This window comes from Pogona vitticeps, chromosome 4 (genome assembly GCF_051106095.1).
Source record: "Pogona vitticeps strain Pit_001003342236 chromosome 4, PviZW2.1, whole genome shotgun sequence".
In the NCBI taxonomy this organism is placed as follows: Eukaryota; Metazoa; Chordata; class Lepidosauria; order Squamata; family Agamidae; genus Pogona; species Pogona vitticeps.
The window spans coordinates 135,690,404-135,707,132 of NC_135786.1; the positions used below are offsets into that span (position 1 = coordinate 135,690,404).

At 38.9% G+C, this 16,729-nt stretch overlaps 1 protein-coding gene across 2 annotated transcripts in view; it reads right to left on the reverse strand.

The window, feature by feature from the left end:
* ADCY2 (adenylate cyclase 2) overlaps positions 1–16,729 on the reverse strand; it is a 149,103-nt gene that overhangs the window by 6,481 nt on the left and 125,893 nt on the right. Inside the window, exons 20-22 of one of the 2 annotated variants that reach the window (XM_072998449.2) lie at positions 12,103–12,261; positions 10,391–10,537; positions 727–834 (exon numbers count right to left, since the gene is read on the reverse strand). In XM_072998449.2, the coding sequence (XP_072854550.2) occupies positions 727–834; positions 10,391–10,537; positions 12,103–12,261 (414 nt within the window). The remainder of the gene's footprint in view (positions 1–726; positions 835–10,390; positions 10,538–12,102; positions 12,262–16,729) is intronic. The other variant, XM_078392565.1, reaches the window with a different exon arrangement.

Consider the following 16,729-nt stretch of genomic DNA (forward strand, 5'->3'; position numbering starts at 1 on the left):
ACATAGTCGTGTCAGACTGTTTCCAGACAAAAGACCTTCCAATTAATCAGTTCTCTCTTGGATGGGAAGACATGGCAAGGGGTATGATATATAGGCAGTATAATGTAGATTTGTAAGAAAAGTTTAGGCTCATTTCACAAATTATAGTTGAGATTTTTTCTAATATTCACACATAGGGAACAGCAAATTTCTATGAGCACTACTTTCCATCTGATATTTTGCAGTTCTCATGGCTGTTCCACAGTGACTACAAAAACAGTATACATAAATGAGAAAGTAGTTTATTAGTTTCAGATTTTAAAATATATGAAAATTTAGAACATTCAAGTAGTATTCTTCTGTATTTCATTTCAGAGAAGTGCATTTTACAAATGTAAAGTTTGTAATAAAGTTAGTCAAAAATACAATACTGAAAAAAATAAATCATTCATTATGGGGTGAAAAAGTGAACTTCACAGCATATAGTGAGGATTGAACCGGCTGTTTCTATTGCAGACTGCTCCCAACAACATGTTTTCTTTGACAGGAACACAGGGATGAACAGTGCAGGGAAGCAACAGGTAAGGCAAACAGGCCTTACACAGCATGCTCCCTGGATAAGGGACAGGTCATTTGAACAGGGTGACCTTGAAGCTATGCTGCACACACACAACTCAACTCGTTGCCCTTTGCAACCCAGACTAATAAGTCTGGTCACGATCAACTGTGCATTGTAGTGATGTATACCTGACTGTGTTCTTGACTGGGTGTTGCACTTAGTCCTGTGGCTGCCATGTAAGTGCTTCCAATGGTCTTGATCTTTTCAACGCCACTAAATTTGGGCTTTGACAACAGCTGTAAAGAAATAAGAGTTTTACAAATGTGATAACTAAGTAATAATTCATCTGTATGGTTCATACATGGCCAGCTGGATAGCTCAGTGAATTAGATTTTTGAACCAAAAGCCTTCCTTTTTTTGGATTTGCCAATATTGTAAATTGGCTTAATACAGCCACTTCAGGATATTGGCAAATTAAACAACACAGGAAGTGAAAATATATTTTAGCTTACATTAGGGCAGTGAAAACGTGAAACATCACTTACCAACATTTAAAAAAAATCTTTTCTTTGTCTTTTTGTCTTAGAGGGCCAGTTGAAAAACTGCCTGCAGCCAAATCTGCTATCATGGTAGTTTCTCAGCTGGCTCTTTAAGACAAGGAAAATATATTTCTGTATTAGGTATGTGTATTAGGCTGCAGCAGGTTTATAACTGGACCTCTGAGATAAGTATATTAGGGATGTGTATTAGGCATATACATACGTATCTAATATATTATTAGATAATAATACACATATGTGTAATACACATACATTTTTTTAAAAAGGACCAAATAGGGTCATTTGAGGTCCCTATGCCATTTGGATACAAGGATTGCACCAAATAGCACACTGGAGCTCCTAGCCTACTCCAGCCCAGCCATGCACATAACCCTGTGGTAAGTAACAGGATTTTGGCTGGTAAGACTTTTGCATGCAAGACTCACACTCACACACACAAACACACACACAAACACACACACACACACACACACAGAGAGAGATCGAGAGAGAGAGAGAGAGAGAGAGAGAGAGAGATCAAGTACATGGCCATTTTGTGATCTCCAAGGGTTCCCAAGATACCACCTAGAAAAAAAATATATATATACTTTTTAAGAAGCCATTTTCTGTTCTTGGTGTTTCTCTTTTTCTAGTCTTTGTGGTTCTGTGCTGTCAAGTCAGAACTGAATTACAGTATATCAACCCTAATAGGGCTTTCCAGGTACGTGAGATATCTAAGGAGTGATTTTACCTGCAGGCATTGCAACTGTGCTAGAAATCAGCTTATATACGTATCTAGTTTTGTAACCCATCTTGGAAACAAAGGCACATGAAAATCCTAACAAAATAAATATAAATGTTGATATGCCATATTCTTTATTATCTGATGATAGTAGCCTGTCATGGAATGACCTTTACCCTAATGCTGGTTTTTTGAAGTTTTCCCTGGCCAGGGAGAGCTTGCTCAGGTAGACAGTCATTCCGTGCTTTTGAAGTTTTGACATGCAAACCTTATGAGCAAAACTCATGCTGCTTTCTTTTGAGAGAGAGAGAGACAGAGGGACTTTCTTTACTGTCCCTGGGATTTCTACATTATCAGTCATAATTCATGCAGCTCAGGTCTGCTGTACTTCAAAGCGAAAAGAACATGGTAAGTAGTCTTGGAAGGCATACAAAGTCAACCAGAATTCCAAGCTGTTCTGTCTGTTTCTCTGCATTCCCTAAGAGCTCAGTTACACTAGGGAAAAATGTGCTTGAATCAGGTTTAACATATTTAAACTGATTTTTTTTAAAGGTGAGTATATTTTTAAAAATATTATTTTATTAGCATCCATAGTATGACAATCCAAGTTAGAATTGTAGTATGATGCTATCACATTACTTACACAGTCTATCAGCACATTATCTTTCTTTACACATCCACTACTTCATATTTTAACATGCTTAGTTAATTCTTTTAAAATATTACATGCCAGCAATCCAAATTACTTCCCATTTCATATTCTTCTTTTCTTGAGCTAATTCCATATCTTAAGAATGGTTGCCAGGGTTTTCCTGTTTTATTTCCTCTCTATATATTTTAATTTGATTGGTCAACTTTTCCATCAGAACCATTTGCCAGATTCTGTTCTCAAATTTTTGTACTGAAAGATCTTGAGCATTTCTCCAGTTTTGTGCAATTTCAGCTCTTGCTGTACCAATAAGATGTCCAATTAGGTCTTTATTAAATAATTTTTCATTTCCATCCTTAAATACTGAAAATAATAATAAAGCTTCATTTTTAATTATTTTTTGATTCAACAGTGCTTCTATCCATTTAATTATTTCCTGCCAATATGCTTCCATTTTGGGGCAAGAGATCCACATGTGTTCTAGTGTGCCTTTACTTCCACAGTTTCTCTAGCACCTATTTGAGATTTATTAATTCTGTGTAATTTTGTGGGGTGCCAATACCATCTATTGACTACCTTCAAGACCATTTCTTTTGTTTTAACTGATATTGATTTATATGGATATATGGTCCATATTTCCATCAATTCTTTCTCTGATATACTGATATTCAAATTTGTTTCCCATGTTATTTTAGATCCCATACCCATGGAAAATGCTTTCTCAACCAAGTGTTTATATATTACTGAAGTTATTCCCTTCCTTTTATTTCGATCTTTTTCTATACTATATTGTTCTAGTTCTGTGAGTGTTCTCATTAGTCTAGAGGTCTGGTATAAATGAGTTGCCAAATTTCTTATCTGCATTAATTGTAGCCAATTAGTTTTTATTGTATTTCCTTTGTTTTGTCCTCTAAGTGTCTAATTGTTATTGGTTTCCCTGCATCAAATTGATCTCTTATTTTATAAATTCTAATTCTTTTTTTTCCAATTTTTGAATTGTACATATTTTTCTCTTGATTTAAATTTCAGATAATCCAGCATGGGGTGTAGAGGGGATATAGGCAGAGCAAATAACCTCATATATTTATCCCATATTTTCAATGTCTCACAAGTATAAGGATTTTGTACTTGCTCCTTCTTTCTAATTGGTTCCGTTGTGTAAATGTAAGTGTTAACTGCACCAATATCCTCGTCTCTTTCCATTTCAACCCAATGTGGAATTTCTTCTGTCCGTTTAAACTTTATTACTTGAGTAATTTGAAAGACTTCATAATACTTTATTAATTGTGGTATCCTTAGCCCTCCCTTTATGTTTTGACCATATTTAACACTGCTTATGAACCTACATGATGCACATGGTAATGCAGACAGTTTTGACAGGAACTGTGTTATTTTGATCAGAAGTGAGTTAAAATACTCTTCCATCAGGGGGTCATTTATTTTAACTTGGATGTCAAATTGATTTATTTTGAATTATTTTGTCTTACATGAATGCCTCTGTTGGTTTAAATTGCACCCTTCTCTACCCATATGTGTGTTTGTCTCCCTCCTTTGCAATCCTCGCTTCCCTCTGTGTGTGGTTTGTGGAGGGATGGGGCAAGGGGGGATCACAAGCTTCCCTTCCCTCTGTGTGTAGCAGGGATGGGGGCGAGGAGCCTCTGCCTGACATAGCAAAAGATTTTTTTAAAAAAAACAGCAGCCAGGAGGAGGGGGACTTGAAGGCCTTCCTCTTCATCTCTCTCTGGTGAGAAGCCTCTGTTTGACGTATTGATATCCCTCCCTTGTAAGCCTAGAAGGTGCTGTGCTTTTTCAAGAGCAGGGAGGCAGGCAGGCACAAGACAAAGCCTCAATTGCAATCATTTCAAAAGCCCATGTAGCCGCCTCAACCGATTTACAATACAGTTTGAAAATGGATTCAAAATTTCCCATGAGAACATACACACTGACTCAAATACCATGTGATTTCCACACAACTTTATCTCAATTTTAAAACACCCGACCCAGCTACTGGATTCATTTTCATACTGTGACCACGCTCTATGTTAGCTCACTTTTTTCAACCATTTGTCACAACAGAGACAATGTACTGTATCAAGCTAACAACTGAAAAATGACAGGCACATCCAAACAATAACAGAACAAAAGCATATCAAGTGACTAGAAAAGAACACACGGCATAATGGCACTTTGGCTGAGATTCAGACGGTGCTCCACCACAAGCACCCTAGTTACAACATATACATAAACTCAACATTGTTTTGCAACTGCTTTGCAGCCGCTCAAAGCAACAACAGCCAGTTTAAGGTAAAAAAAATCTGTTTCCTGTTGACAAACAATTTTTCAATCCTGAATATAGTGTTCCATCCACTGTTATATTGCAATAAAATCTTTAATACCCTGATGTGCAATTCTGATAGCATTTATTGGAATGCATTAAATAAATTAATTAAATGTGCAGACTAATTTGGACGGCTCCAACATGTACTTTCGGGATAGCCAAGCCTGTGCCCGACTCATGCCACCAATGCAGAAGAGCAGGAAATTCTAGTCTGTAGTTTATGATTTAAAAAACAAATAAACAAACAAACACTCCTGAAACCTTCCCATCCTTTGAACACCATCTTCCTCCCATCAAAAACTGCTGCTTTTGCTCTTCTGCTCATTCTGCTCCTACCAGAGGATGGTCATCCACACAGGTATACTGACTTTGTATGTGGCATCTCTAAACAATGACGTTGAGTTGCATCCAAACCAGTTTCCAAACTTCTTCAGCTATAAAACTCTTTTCCTTTCCTACAAAACTCCTCCTCCCCACTTTTTACCTTGAATGAATAGATGAAACAATCCATTCTTTGGATTTCTCATTATGTGACCAAAGTATTCTAGCTTTCTGTTTTTCATTCATTTGCCTTGGTACTTCTTCACTCTCTTGCTTCTATCCCAGTGGATAATATTAGTGATGCCTTCATGAACCCCTCAGTTTAATTTCTACAATTTTTCTGTTTTTAAATTTTTACAAATTCATTTTGAGACAATAAAAACAACAGGATTATGACCTCAATTTATGTTAGCTATAGGATATGTCTTCACCAATGTAACACATTTTTGGTGTCCCTAATTAACTAGAATAAAAATTATTAGATTCCTAACACTATTGTTGTTAGGGCCATCTTGCAGAGATTTCCAGAGTCTCTCATGTGGTGATCTAAATATGGTGTTCTTCTTCTTCCTCATTTATTTCATGTTCCTAGTCTGTATTTTTCAACAAACTCTCAATAGATTCCTTTTCCTGTTTTAGCATTGAACCACACACAGCCCCATTATGAAACTTAGGTCTTGCTTCTTTATATGTTCTATAACAGATCTGATTTCTTCACAGAACTTTTCAATGCTTTCTTCATCTTTATTAGCAGTTGGAGCATTTACTTGTATTGTGGTGTCCCTGAGATTTTGCCTTCAACTGGAGCTGCATTTCATTCTTTTGTCATGGTGACTGCAACTCTGTAACTGTGCTGTGCTTCGTAACAGCCAAACCAAAACATAGTGTGACCAGCATCTATCCGTACTTGGCCAGTTCCTTATTAACAGTTACTCCAAGGACTGGAAAGTTCATCCTTTTCATTTGTGAATTATTTTAGTCTCATAAATACTTTGTACATTTCAAGTTCCTAATCTGGCATTCAGCCCAACAATTCGTAGCCTCCTACAAACTTAAGGCCATGTAACAATTCTGTCTAGCCATGACAAGCCTTCGGGAGGTGCAGAATGGGGAGGGCCAGTCTAATTTCCAAGAATTGCTGCCGCCAGGAAATCATACTTCTGTGGCATAATTTATGGAACAGAATTTCAGACTTTGACTTTGGACTTCAGTTGGTAGTAGCACAGGATGATACACAAGGACAAGGGAGTTTCAGTGATGATTTAGCTGCTCAAGACTCCACAGATCTTCTGGTCAAGTTTCTCCACAGCCAAAGCTACTGCCTTTTGTAGGGGTTGAATTACTTATCTACTCCCACAATCCTTGGCATGACTGAGAAATGTAGTGGCAGTATTGTATATTCACCAAAGTTGGTCCTCAGACTGACTAGCTGCAAGCAATCACACAGAAATCAAGTCTGGAGACAAGGACACAGAAAACAGCATAATAGAACATACAGAGAGAGATAGAATGCAAACATTTAACAATATACAGACTCCCCGTTTTAAAAGGAAAGTAAACCATAGCGGCCATTTTAGGAGGAAAGGTGAGTGTGAAAGCAGGTCAACACTGCAGTCCCATAATCCTGGGGACAGTGTGCAATGGAAGGTGCTCACTGATGAGAATCCTTTCCCTTCTTCGTTAAACATAAGAGTTCTAGCATAAGAGAGGCCAGGTCTGACCTGCATCTTCACAGGGGGAACCTCTCTCTGTCTGTCTCTCTCTCTCTCTCTCACACACACACACACACAGAGTCTTCCTCCCCCTTGACAATACAGAAATGGATTTCATCTATTCTATAGCACTTGAGATGCTATTCCAGGGGCACCAGATCTGTAGTACTAGATGTTTTCACACACCAATCCTTTTTTTTCTAGAATTGCCCTTTTTCATTCACTCACTTTTGACAGGAAATCCATGACATCACAATTTTATTGTTGCACTTCAGTGTGCTTTCTGTTGCGTTGTGTGCTGGGCTGTGTGCCACATTTTCAAACCTAATTTGTGGATGATTTTTTGTTTTCTTTTTTTTATAAAAATGTATTTACAACACAAGATTGATCAATGTGGACAGTGAAGTTTATAATTCCTTTAATCTGATTTTTTTTCTCTCCAGGATGATCCTGTTTCATTCCTTCTCTGGTCAGTATGAGATACCATATTTTTCCACGTATACTTTTGTCTAAAATCTTTAGACTAAAAATTGAGGTTGTCTTATACACAGAAGTAAGCTGAGGAGAGAAAAAAACCAAGTGGAGGGGAAAGCAGGGATCAAAGTGATCCTGCAGGGCTTTGATGACTGCTTTCCCCTCCACTTGCTAAGCCTTAGCAAAAGGAAAGCAGGGATCAAAGCACTGCAGGATGGCTTTGATCCTTGCTTTCCCCTCTGCTTACTAAGTCCCATGGGGCTTAGCAAGTGTAGGGGGGAAGGGATTAAAACGATCATGCAGTCGTGGGATTGTTTTGATCCCTTTCTCCCTCCTTTTGCTAAGCCCTGCAGGGCTTAGCACGAAGGAAGAAAGCAGGTATCAAAAAGATCCTGCAGTGCTTTGATCCCTTTCCCCCTACGTTTGCTAAGCCCCACTTAGATTTCTTAATTTTGGGTTAGCAAACTGGGGGGCATCTTATACATGGGGGCTTCTTATACATGGAAAAATACGGTAACTGCTGAACTCCGCAATTTAGTCAGCTTTTATATTGCATTAGGGCATATTGGACTATTTTTCTTTCTGCGACTTTTTCCCCTTTCCATTATATTGAACAGTACTATCTAGGAAACTAAAGACAAGAAAAGCCCCAAATCGCAGAAATACAGTGGTGCCCTGCAAGACGGGCACTCTGTTTGACGACAAAATCGCATCACGACAAACTTTTTGCGATTGCAAAAGCGATCGCAAAACAATGTTCCCTATGGGGGAATTTCGCTTTGCGATGATCGGTTCCCTGCTTCGGGAACCGATCATCGCAATGCAATGATTTTTTAACAGTTGATTGGCGGTTTCAAAATGGCCGCCGGGTAAACAAAATGGCCACCCGCTGTGTTTTCGCATGGATTCCTTGCTGCACAGGCAGCAAAAATGGTCGCGCTATGGAGGATCTTCGCTAGATGGTGACCTTGAAGCCCCTAGGAATGCATTAATCTGGTTTTAATGCGTTTCTATGGGCTTTTTAAAATTGCATCACGACGTTTTCGTTCTACAGCGATTTCGCTGGAACAAATTAACGTCGTCATGCGAGGCACCACTGTAAATTCTTAAACAACAATTCAGTTCTCCCCCACATGGAAAAAAACTGATGCTGTGACTACAAGGTCAAATGTTGAGGGATTTAGTGCAGCTATAAAATGGACTATTCACTTTTATTGTGCTGATCACATGACATAAAGGCCAATTCAAATCAGTCTAGCCATTTTCGCTCCTGGTGTGGAGTTTTTCTCTCTACTGCTGTAACCTTTCACTTTTTGCAAGCTGGAGGTTTTGTAGGTTTTCAAAGCCAAGTTTGTATATTTTACTGTCACCTCAGTGTAGCAACAGATCATTTCAAATGGCTACGGGAAGTAATTCCTATCTGAAATTATATTTATTGCCTTAAATCCTATTGCTTAAGATAGCAAGTCTCACTAGAGCAGACCCACCAAATCAGTGGGGATTTGATGAGCCAACTCACCCATAAGTTCCACTGATTCAAATGCACCCACTCTAGTTATGATTTAGTATGGTGAAGTAAGTTATGACTAGACTAGGCTTATGTGAATCAATGGAAAATATGGAGGAGTTGACTCACCAAATCTCCACTAATTCAGTGGGCCTGCTCTAGTGAGACTTACTGCACTAAGCAACTGGATTTCAGCCAATAGGGGTTGGACCAACAATTGTATGGAACCCAAGAGAGCAATTTAGATTATTCTGTATTTATGGAGGAAGCCAAAAATATGCTAGGCAGAATTATCAGAGTTTACCCACCAACAGAGGGTAAACTTTGGACAATCAAATATTTCTGTTACTTTACATGAACACTTATACGAAGGATGCTTGAAATGCAGATACAGAAAAATATAAAGCAACTTAATGGAATTCTGGGAAATATCAAAAGCCATTTATGAGCATCGAGAGGTATGATTATATCCGTTAACATGCTCATGATGAATATACGTTGTACTGAAAGCTATTTAATTTTAAGCAGAAATGCCAATAAAATGCCATAACAGGACAAAGTGTGGCTTAAAAAAAATCCTCATGCCTTGAAATTACCCCTGCCTATTAATGTTAGTTTTATATTAAATCCAAATTTGTGCTCTATTCTCCACAATAATTCTGTCTAGCACATTTCCTAATCTATAATTGCAAGCCATTCACTCTTGCTTGTAAAAAGGCAGTGGGGTAAATCTGTACTACCTACAACAGCTTCTCATAAAAGCACAAACACTATTGACCCTGTTTAGGAGTCCTTCTGGGAAGGAGTCATATTTAAAAATCCTTCCCAGGAGTCCTTCCAGTCCAAGAGTTGAACACAGAACAAGTGTTGAACCCCAGAGATCATCAAGTGGGAATTCAGGTGTAAAAAGAGGAAACTACAGGGACACGGTGGAAAGCTGCCTGTGTGGCTCATAGAGACCAGAGCGGAAATAAATGATGCTCCCAGTTTCATCTTATAGATTTCTGGATTAGGCTGGTTCATTTGGACATCTATTCTTTATATATTTATATATTTATATATTTATAAAAATAAAGAATAGATGTCCAATAGATGTCTTTATAAAGAATATATATTCTTTATTTTTATATATATATAATACAAAATTAATGTGGTAAAATGATGTCTCCAACCACCCCAAGGTTGCTCACTACAGACCATTTTTTTCTTCCATGTTCACTTTGTTCCCCATCCCCCACAATATGTCCCTTATTCTGCTCTCACTCCACTGAGAACCAGACCAGCCAACTAGTTAAACTGCAGCTATTTTGGGGTAACTGCAGATATTTTGGTAAAGAGTTCTTCCATTTTTATGGGGTAAGTAGATGTGCTGGAAGCAGCACAGCAGGCATTCATTAATCAAGGCAACACCCTTTGTTCCTTGAAATGATAAACAGGCATTGTGCTTCCAAACTACATACACAGGGCATAATTAATTGCTCTCAACTGAATTTGAGTTTGTGTTGAATTCTGGTCATAAGTCTGTGTAACAGCAGAACTCACATTTTAGCTGAACACACTAATGACTTACATCATCAAAGTCAGCAATGATTTCATTCAGAAGCCTGAGACATTCTAAGCCTTCTTTGTTGACATCAGATTCTGTATAAAATTCTTTGAAATCTGGAATGGAGGCAAACATGACGCAGACACAGTCATATGATTGATGGTATAAATCCTGTTGAACAGGGAAGAAGGAGAGACCCTGTTACTCTGCATTCTCAGCAAAAGACATTCACAGAACAAAACAGAAGTGGGAGGAGAAAGAAAAGGGGAAAGAAGGGCAATGAGTTACATGGGACATGATTTACCACCAGTTTATCACAAAGATTAACATCTCCACTTTTTCTACAGTATGGTGTTTCGCTTTAATCTATGAATCATTTTCTTAAGTAAACAAATACTACCTAATTAACCTATTTAGTAAATTGAGATAACCCTTGTCATGAATTCATTTCCACATCAATGCAAAAAGGCCCGAACCATTGCTCTAGAGACCACAAGGACTTTGAAACTGATTCCTGTTATTTAGCTACATGGAGTTTTGACAACTGTGATGTTGTTGACTTTCATCTTTTTAAATTAAGTTAGAAAGCACAAAAAACTCAACTGCACCCGCCCCCCCCAGCAAAATACAATCAAAGTGACATGTAAATAGCAGAACAGCAAACGGGAAATAAATTCTGACTCAGAAATGCACATGTGGTCCACTGCACACAGGAAACTCTGGCATAAGCATGTTCTCCCACTTATTGTAGTGGAAGATGGAGCTCAAGATATGCTTCCCCAAAGATATGCATAAAATCCTCCTCCAGTGATATGGGCTGTTGGTAAGTGCCAGGTGTATGGAGGGTGCATCAGTCTTCTCAAGGCTGCAGCGGATCAGACTGAGTAAAATGAATGTTCACTTGTCCTTAATCCACTGAACTCACTGCCTGTTTTGAGCATTCACAATACACTGTGAAATTTTGAGATGCCAGTCTTCTCTCAGGATATTATGGAACAACAAAAAAGACCTAAGGCAGGGACTGTGCTTTTTTGTTAATGTCCCCAGTGGGCCACTGAAGCCCTTGCCATTATTTAATTCAGATGTGACTGAATGCAAGGTATGTCCATAGCTTTTATGTAGCCATTTTTGAGAAAGGAAACATACTTGGAAAGAATTAGCATATGATCTGTTATTTTGTTTGCTTCATAGCTTGAGACATTTCCTTTTCGGGTTAAAGATCCTGGATTTTTTCCTTCATTGTGTATAAAGAGCTAATAGAAATATAATTTGGAGTTGGGACCTACGTAGTAGGGAAGACACAGAAATTGTTTTTGTAACTAGTTTGTGTGAGAGAGCGCCACAGATTTAGGGGAGCCCAAGAACATATTGCTTGCTTTGGGGAACCAAAGAAGGCTCAAATATTAATGCTTTCTGTATATTTTCTATTCACAACAAATAGACATGATAGAAAGCAAAGTTCCAGTGATCTTCCCAAAAGGAAATAAAGCACTGTAACACTGCTTTCAAGGCATGCCTGGGAACAGCATGCATTGGGCAAAATAAGCCATAATCTACTTTTCTCATGCTTTGTTCTTGCAAGCTGAAAGCAGAAATGGAAGCAAGTTGTTTTGCCAATTCTCACTTTCAGGGCAGAACGATCTGCAGCATGCTACCCATGTACTGTGAAAATATTGCTTTCTAAAGGTGTGCATAAAAGCCTACTCCATTTTATCACAGATATGGGGAGGACTGACCTCGTTCTTTAAGTTCCTTGCCAAGAAATGCTCCGCCACGTGAGCAGGCAGCACATTTTCCAGAAGGAGGCGATTCAAATTCTCCATGGTCTCAATCTCTTCACGCTCTTTTTTGAACTTGTTCTTCCACAGGAAATCTAACCTACAGTAATATTCATTCTGTTACAAAGAGGACACAGAAATAAAGAAACAATAGGCATCTTGTCCTATCAGGTGACAATAGAAAAAAATACACATGCACACACACAAAAGTAATGGAACAGTATATATTCTCCCTGATCCAGCCAGAAGCTGTATGTGCACATGCTCTTCATTTTATTTTATTTTATTTACTGTGTTTATTGAGATGGTCAGCAACTCAGTTTGTCTGGGCTTCCACATTCATAACTTTAGCTCTTAGGAATCTGACATGTATGTACCAAAGGAAAATTGTATATGTCATTCACCAGACTGATCCAAAGAAGTACAGTGGTAAATTTAAAAGTGGCACAGCTCAGTATGTTGGGATGCTTGGTTGCACAGTAGGTACAGAAAGTTCAAACCTCCACTGTGTTGCCCTGGAGAAGGTCTGGCTGAGATGGCCAGGAGCATGTGTGGCTCACAGAATTTATGTATGTGCCCAGTCACCTATGTGGCCTTGGGCAAGATGCACTGTTCCAGAGCACCCACAGAAGGAAGGACTGGTAAACCATCGCTGAGTATTTCATACTTAAAAAATTCTGGGAGGGTCATCATAAGTCAAAATTGACTTGATGACACACAATTGACAGGATATTTAACTCCGTCCCATTCTTTTTGTTTCCCAAACCTCACCCCATGTTCCAGCTTGTGAGGTGTCAAATGCAGTTTTGTATGGAAGAAAGATTGCTGGTTGGAGCAATCTGGAGCAGATGGAACATTGAGAGGGGAAAGAATCAAGAGCCAACAGTGTCAGTGAATAACACGCAGCTAAAATGTAGAATAAAAAGCTCACTTCCCCTTCCAGTCCAAACTGGTTTTGGAACAGATGTGGCATGGAATAAGCAAAGGCAACAGAAGAAAGTAAACGAAGAGTATATTTTAAAGTGGCAGCTTGGCTCCTAGCAGTGCTGCTGCACAAGCATCAATTCCACAGCAACACTGGCATGAAAAACATTTGGAGCGATGGAACAAGTTCCCATAGCTGGAAGTAGGGAGTAAAGGAAGAACTCTAGGTAGTTCTACTAGGTGCATCCCATCGATTTTATGTAAAAGGAGGAAGGCACACAGAAGTAACCAGCTTGAAAATTCAGTGACCACAAAGAAATATGGAAAGGCATTCGCTTGAAACTATAGAAAGCTCACGGTGAAGCAAGACAACAAACATTTACAGCTAAATTAATATAAAGTGCCGTTTTCTCTTGTGGTAAAGAGCAGAGTGAAATATGAAAGAGTTGCCTCTATTTGCCTAATTAATTTGCATCAAGCATTAGCAACACTAAGTTGACAAATCACAATATTTAAGAGGCTTTGTTGCTGGCCTAGAATTGATCAGGCTTGGGCCAACTAAACAAATCACTAAGCAAGAAACCACAGAGAAGGAAAAGGCCACAACTTTGTTACATCAGCAATACCCCTGGTCAAGTACTGGGAACAGATCCATTCCATCAGGAGACCCAAATGCCACCCACAAACCCTGAAACAGCGAATGAAGTTTCTACCAGGAAAGGTGGTGCTTTGGAGACCATACGGACAGCAAGAAAAACTCATGGCAGTCAGCTTCCCAACATTACAGGTACACAGCTGGAACTCCATGGGAGCTGCCATGTTGCAGCAAACCCCCTCTGCAATTTGTCACTGACTCAGACCACCATTCTGGCCACAACTGGGGACGCCTACATCCAAATTCTTGCTTTTCCAAAGACACATTGCAGTATTCCTGGAGTTTATCCCTCTTCAAACTAAGTGGGGAGGGGTAAAGTTTTTCTTTAAATCATATCTTCAAGCCACTCTAAGAATGCCCATGCCAGCCTCTACGCTGAGGAGAGATATTACAGTGCATTATGATTTACCATACATCTGCGTATGTTGTAATCAGTGCTCTCACAAACACACTACAGTACTGATACACCAGAACTCACTGCAAAACTGGTGCTAATGACAAAGCTGGAGTTCCCAGGACAGAAACAAAGCCTATACTTACTTATTAAAACCAACCTAACACATTAAAATAGTCACTCCACTTGCTCCATCCCAGGTACTAAATAAAAATTATTGACACCTCAACACTTAATAAAACACTTCACCATCACATTAATGTTTCCATAGAGATACAAAATGTTTCAATTAAATTGCGCACCACAGCATGGAATATTTTCATAGCCCACAGAAGAATGGTATCTTCCATGAATTAAACAGCCCTGCATCTTTTGATGGTTTCTGCCGGACAAGCTAAATCTCCTCTTGGCACTGCAGTGTAATAACACACAGCAGGGCAACACATCTCCAATCACACTGAGGTAGCAATGAGAGAAAAGAAATAAAGAAAGAAAAAAACAGTGGCCTGAGACAGATGCACAGAAATGTGGCAAACATCATTTTAAATTAAAATAGAGGCTTATAACAATATTATTAATGGTGTGGAAAGAGATTAAAAATATTTCTCCACGTCGTACTCCTATTATTACAATTCTCTCTCTCTCTCTCTCTCTCTCTCTCACACACACACACACACACACACACACACACACACACACACACACATTAATAGAATGGAAAGGATTGACTTTCAGGACCATCAAAACAAAGTACTCCCCCCACCAAATAATTAGGTTATGAAATCTGCTGACACAAAACGCATTGATGATCAGTAACAAAGGTGGCTTTAGAAGAACACTGGGCAATCTCATGACTACTAGGGGCAAATTAGGTGATACAATATCACATTATTAGAAGCCGACAAAGATTCCACAGAGGTCTGTGCCTGATCAGTCAGACTAGCAAACAAAGTCCATGTTTAACCCCAATAACATATCACATACAAGCACCCTAATTTGCAAGATACTGGAGGTGAGAAAGCTTGTACTATGGCAATCAAATGTATTTCAGCACTTATGGATTTCCTGGTTAGACAATATGTATTCTATATACAGTAGGACCCCCTCATCCACAGGATCAGTATCCAATGATTCACTTATGCACAGTCTGAAAATATTAAAATATTTAAAGAAAAAATCCAGAAAAAAACTTTTTGTATCTTGCAAATTAGGGTGCTCTGTATGTGGTATCTTATTGGGGTTAAACATAGACTTTGTTTGCAAGTTTGCAGCCTTGGGCATGACAGCTAAACAGAATATCTCCATGTTAACAGGGTAAAGGTAAAGATTCCCCTTGACATTTTTAGTCCAGCTGTGTCCGACTCTAGGGGGCGGTGCTCATCCCACTTTTCAAGCCGTAGAGCCAGCGCCTGTCCGAGGACAGTTTCCGTTGTCACGTGGCCAGAGTGACTAGGGAACGCTGTTTTACCTTCCCACCGAGATGGTACCTATTTATCTACTCGTATTTTACATGCTTTCAAACTGCTAGGCTGGTGAGGAGCTGCGACAAAGCGACGGGAGCTCACTCCATTGCGTGGATTCAATCTTACGACTGCTGGTCTTCTGACCCTGCAGCACAGGCTTCTGCGGTTTAGCCCGCAGCGCCACCGCGGCCCCCAGTCGTTAACAGGGTAAGGCACCTCTAAAAACAACTGCAGGGGACAGATGACTAGGGAGGGATATAAGTCAGCACAGGATACCCTCCTTATGAGAAGTCCATCTGCAAACAGAATGCTGGACTAGAAGGGTATTTGGTTTAATTGTACAAGGTACATTGTATGATGTTAATAAAAATCAAAGGAAGGATAATGACATTAATTTCAATTGCTGTTTTCAGAAACAGTACTATTAAGAAGACTGAGACTATGAGCTGTCCAGTTTCACAAATGACCTTATAGCACAAAATACAACAAAACATCACTTTGCTCTATGCATATTTATCTTGAAAATTAGCACTCTGGCCTTTCACTCTATCCATGGCTAATTTCCTTAGCAGAATAAACAACTTCTGTCCCTACCCTTGCTACAGCACAGTAATACCAAAATAGACCTCTCAGTCTACCAAAATTGCTGCAATAAACTGGTCATTATCAGAGAATTGGAAAGCATAAACACAATCCTGCATTTAAAGTAGAAAATCTCTTTTATAATGTCATGAATCATCTGTATTTAAACGTTAAATAGTGTGAGAAACTCAATGCTATGGAAATTGCAGTTCTCAAGAAGCTGATTGTTTAGTTTTATAATCAATTCAACAGCACACTCTTCTTTGAATTAAAATTCATAAAGGCATTTTTTTACCCTCAGGTATACTTAATATTGTCTCTCTCCATCCAACAGGTCTCCATAGTGGCATGCAGTAAAGAGAGAGAGGGAGAGGGCAGTGATAAAAAGAAATTAGTTTATTCTGTTAATTGTTAGAAGGACTCTGCTGAGCTAGAAAGAAATTCCCTTTGTTTTAACCTGTACACCATAAGGGAATACAGTGGAACCTTGATTTACAAATGTCCCTACCTATGAACATTTGAATTTACGAACCGTTCCGTTCACAAAATTTTGCTTCAACTTGTGAA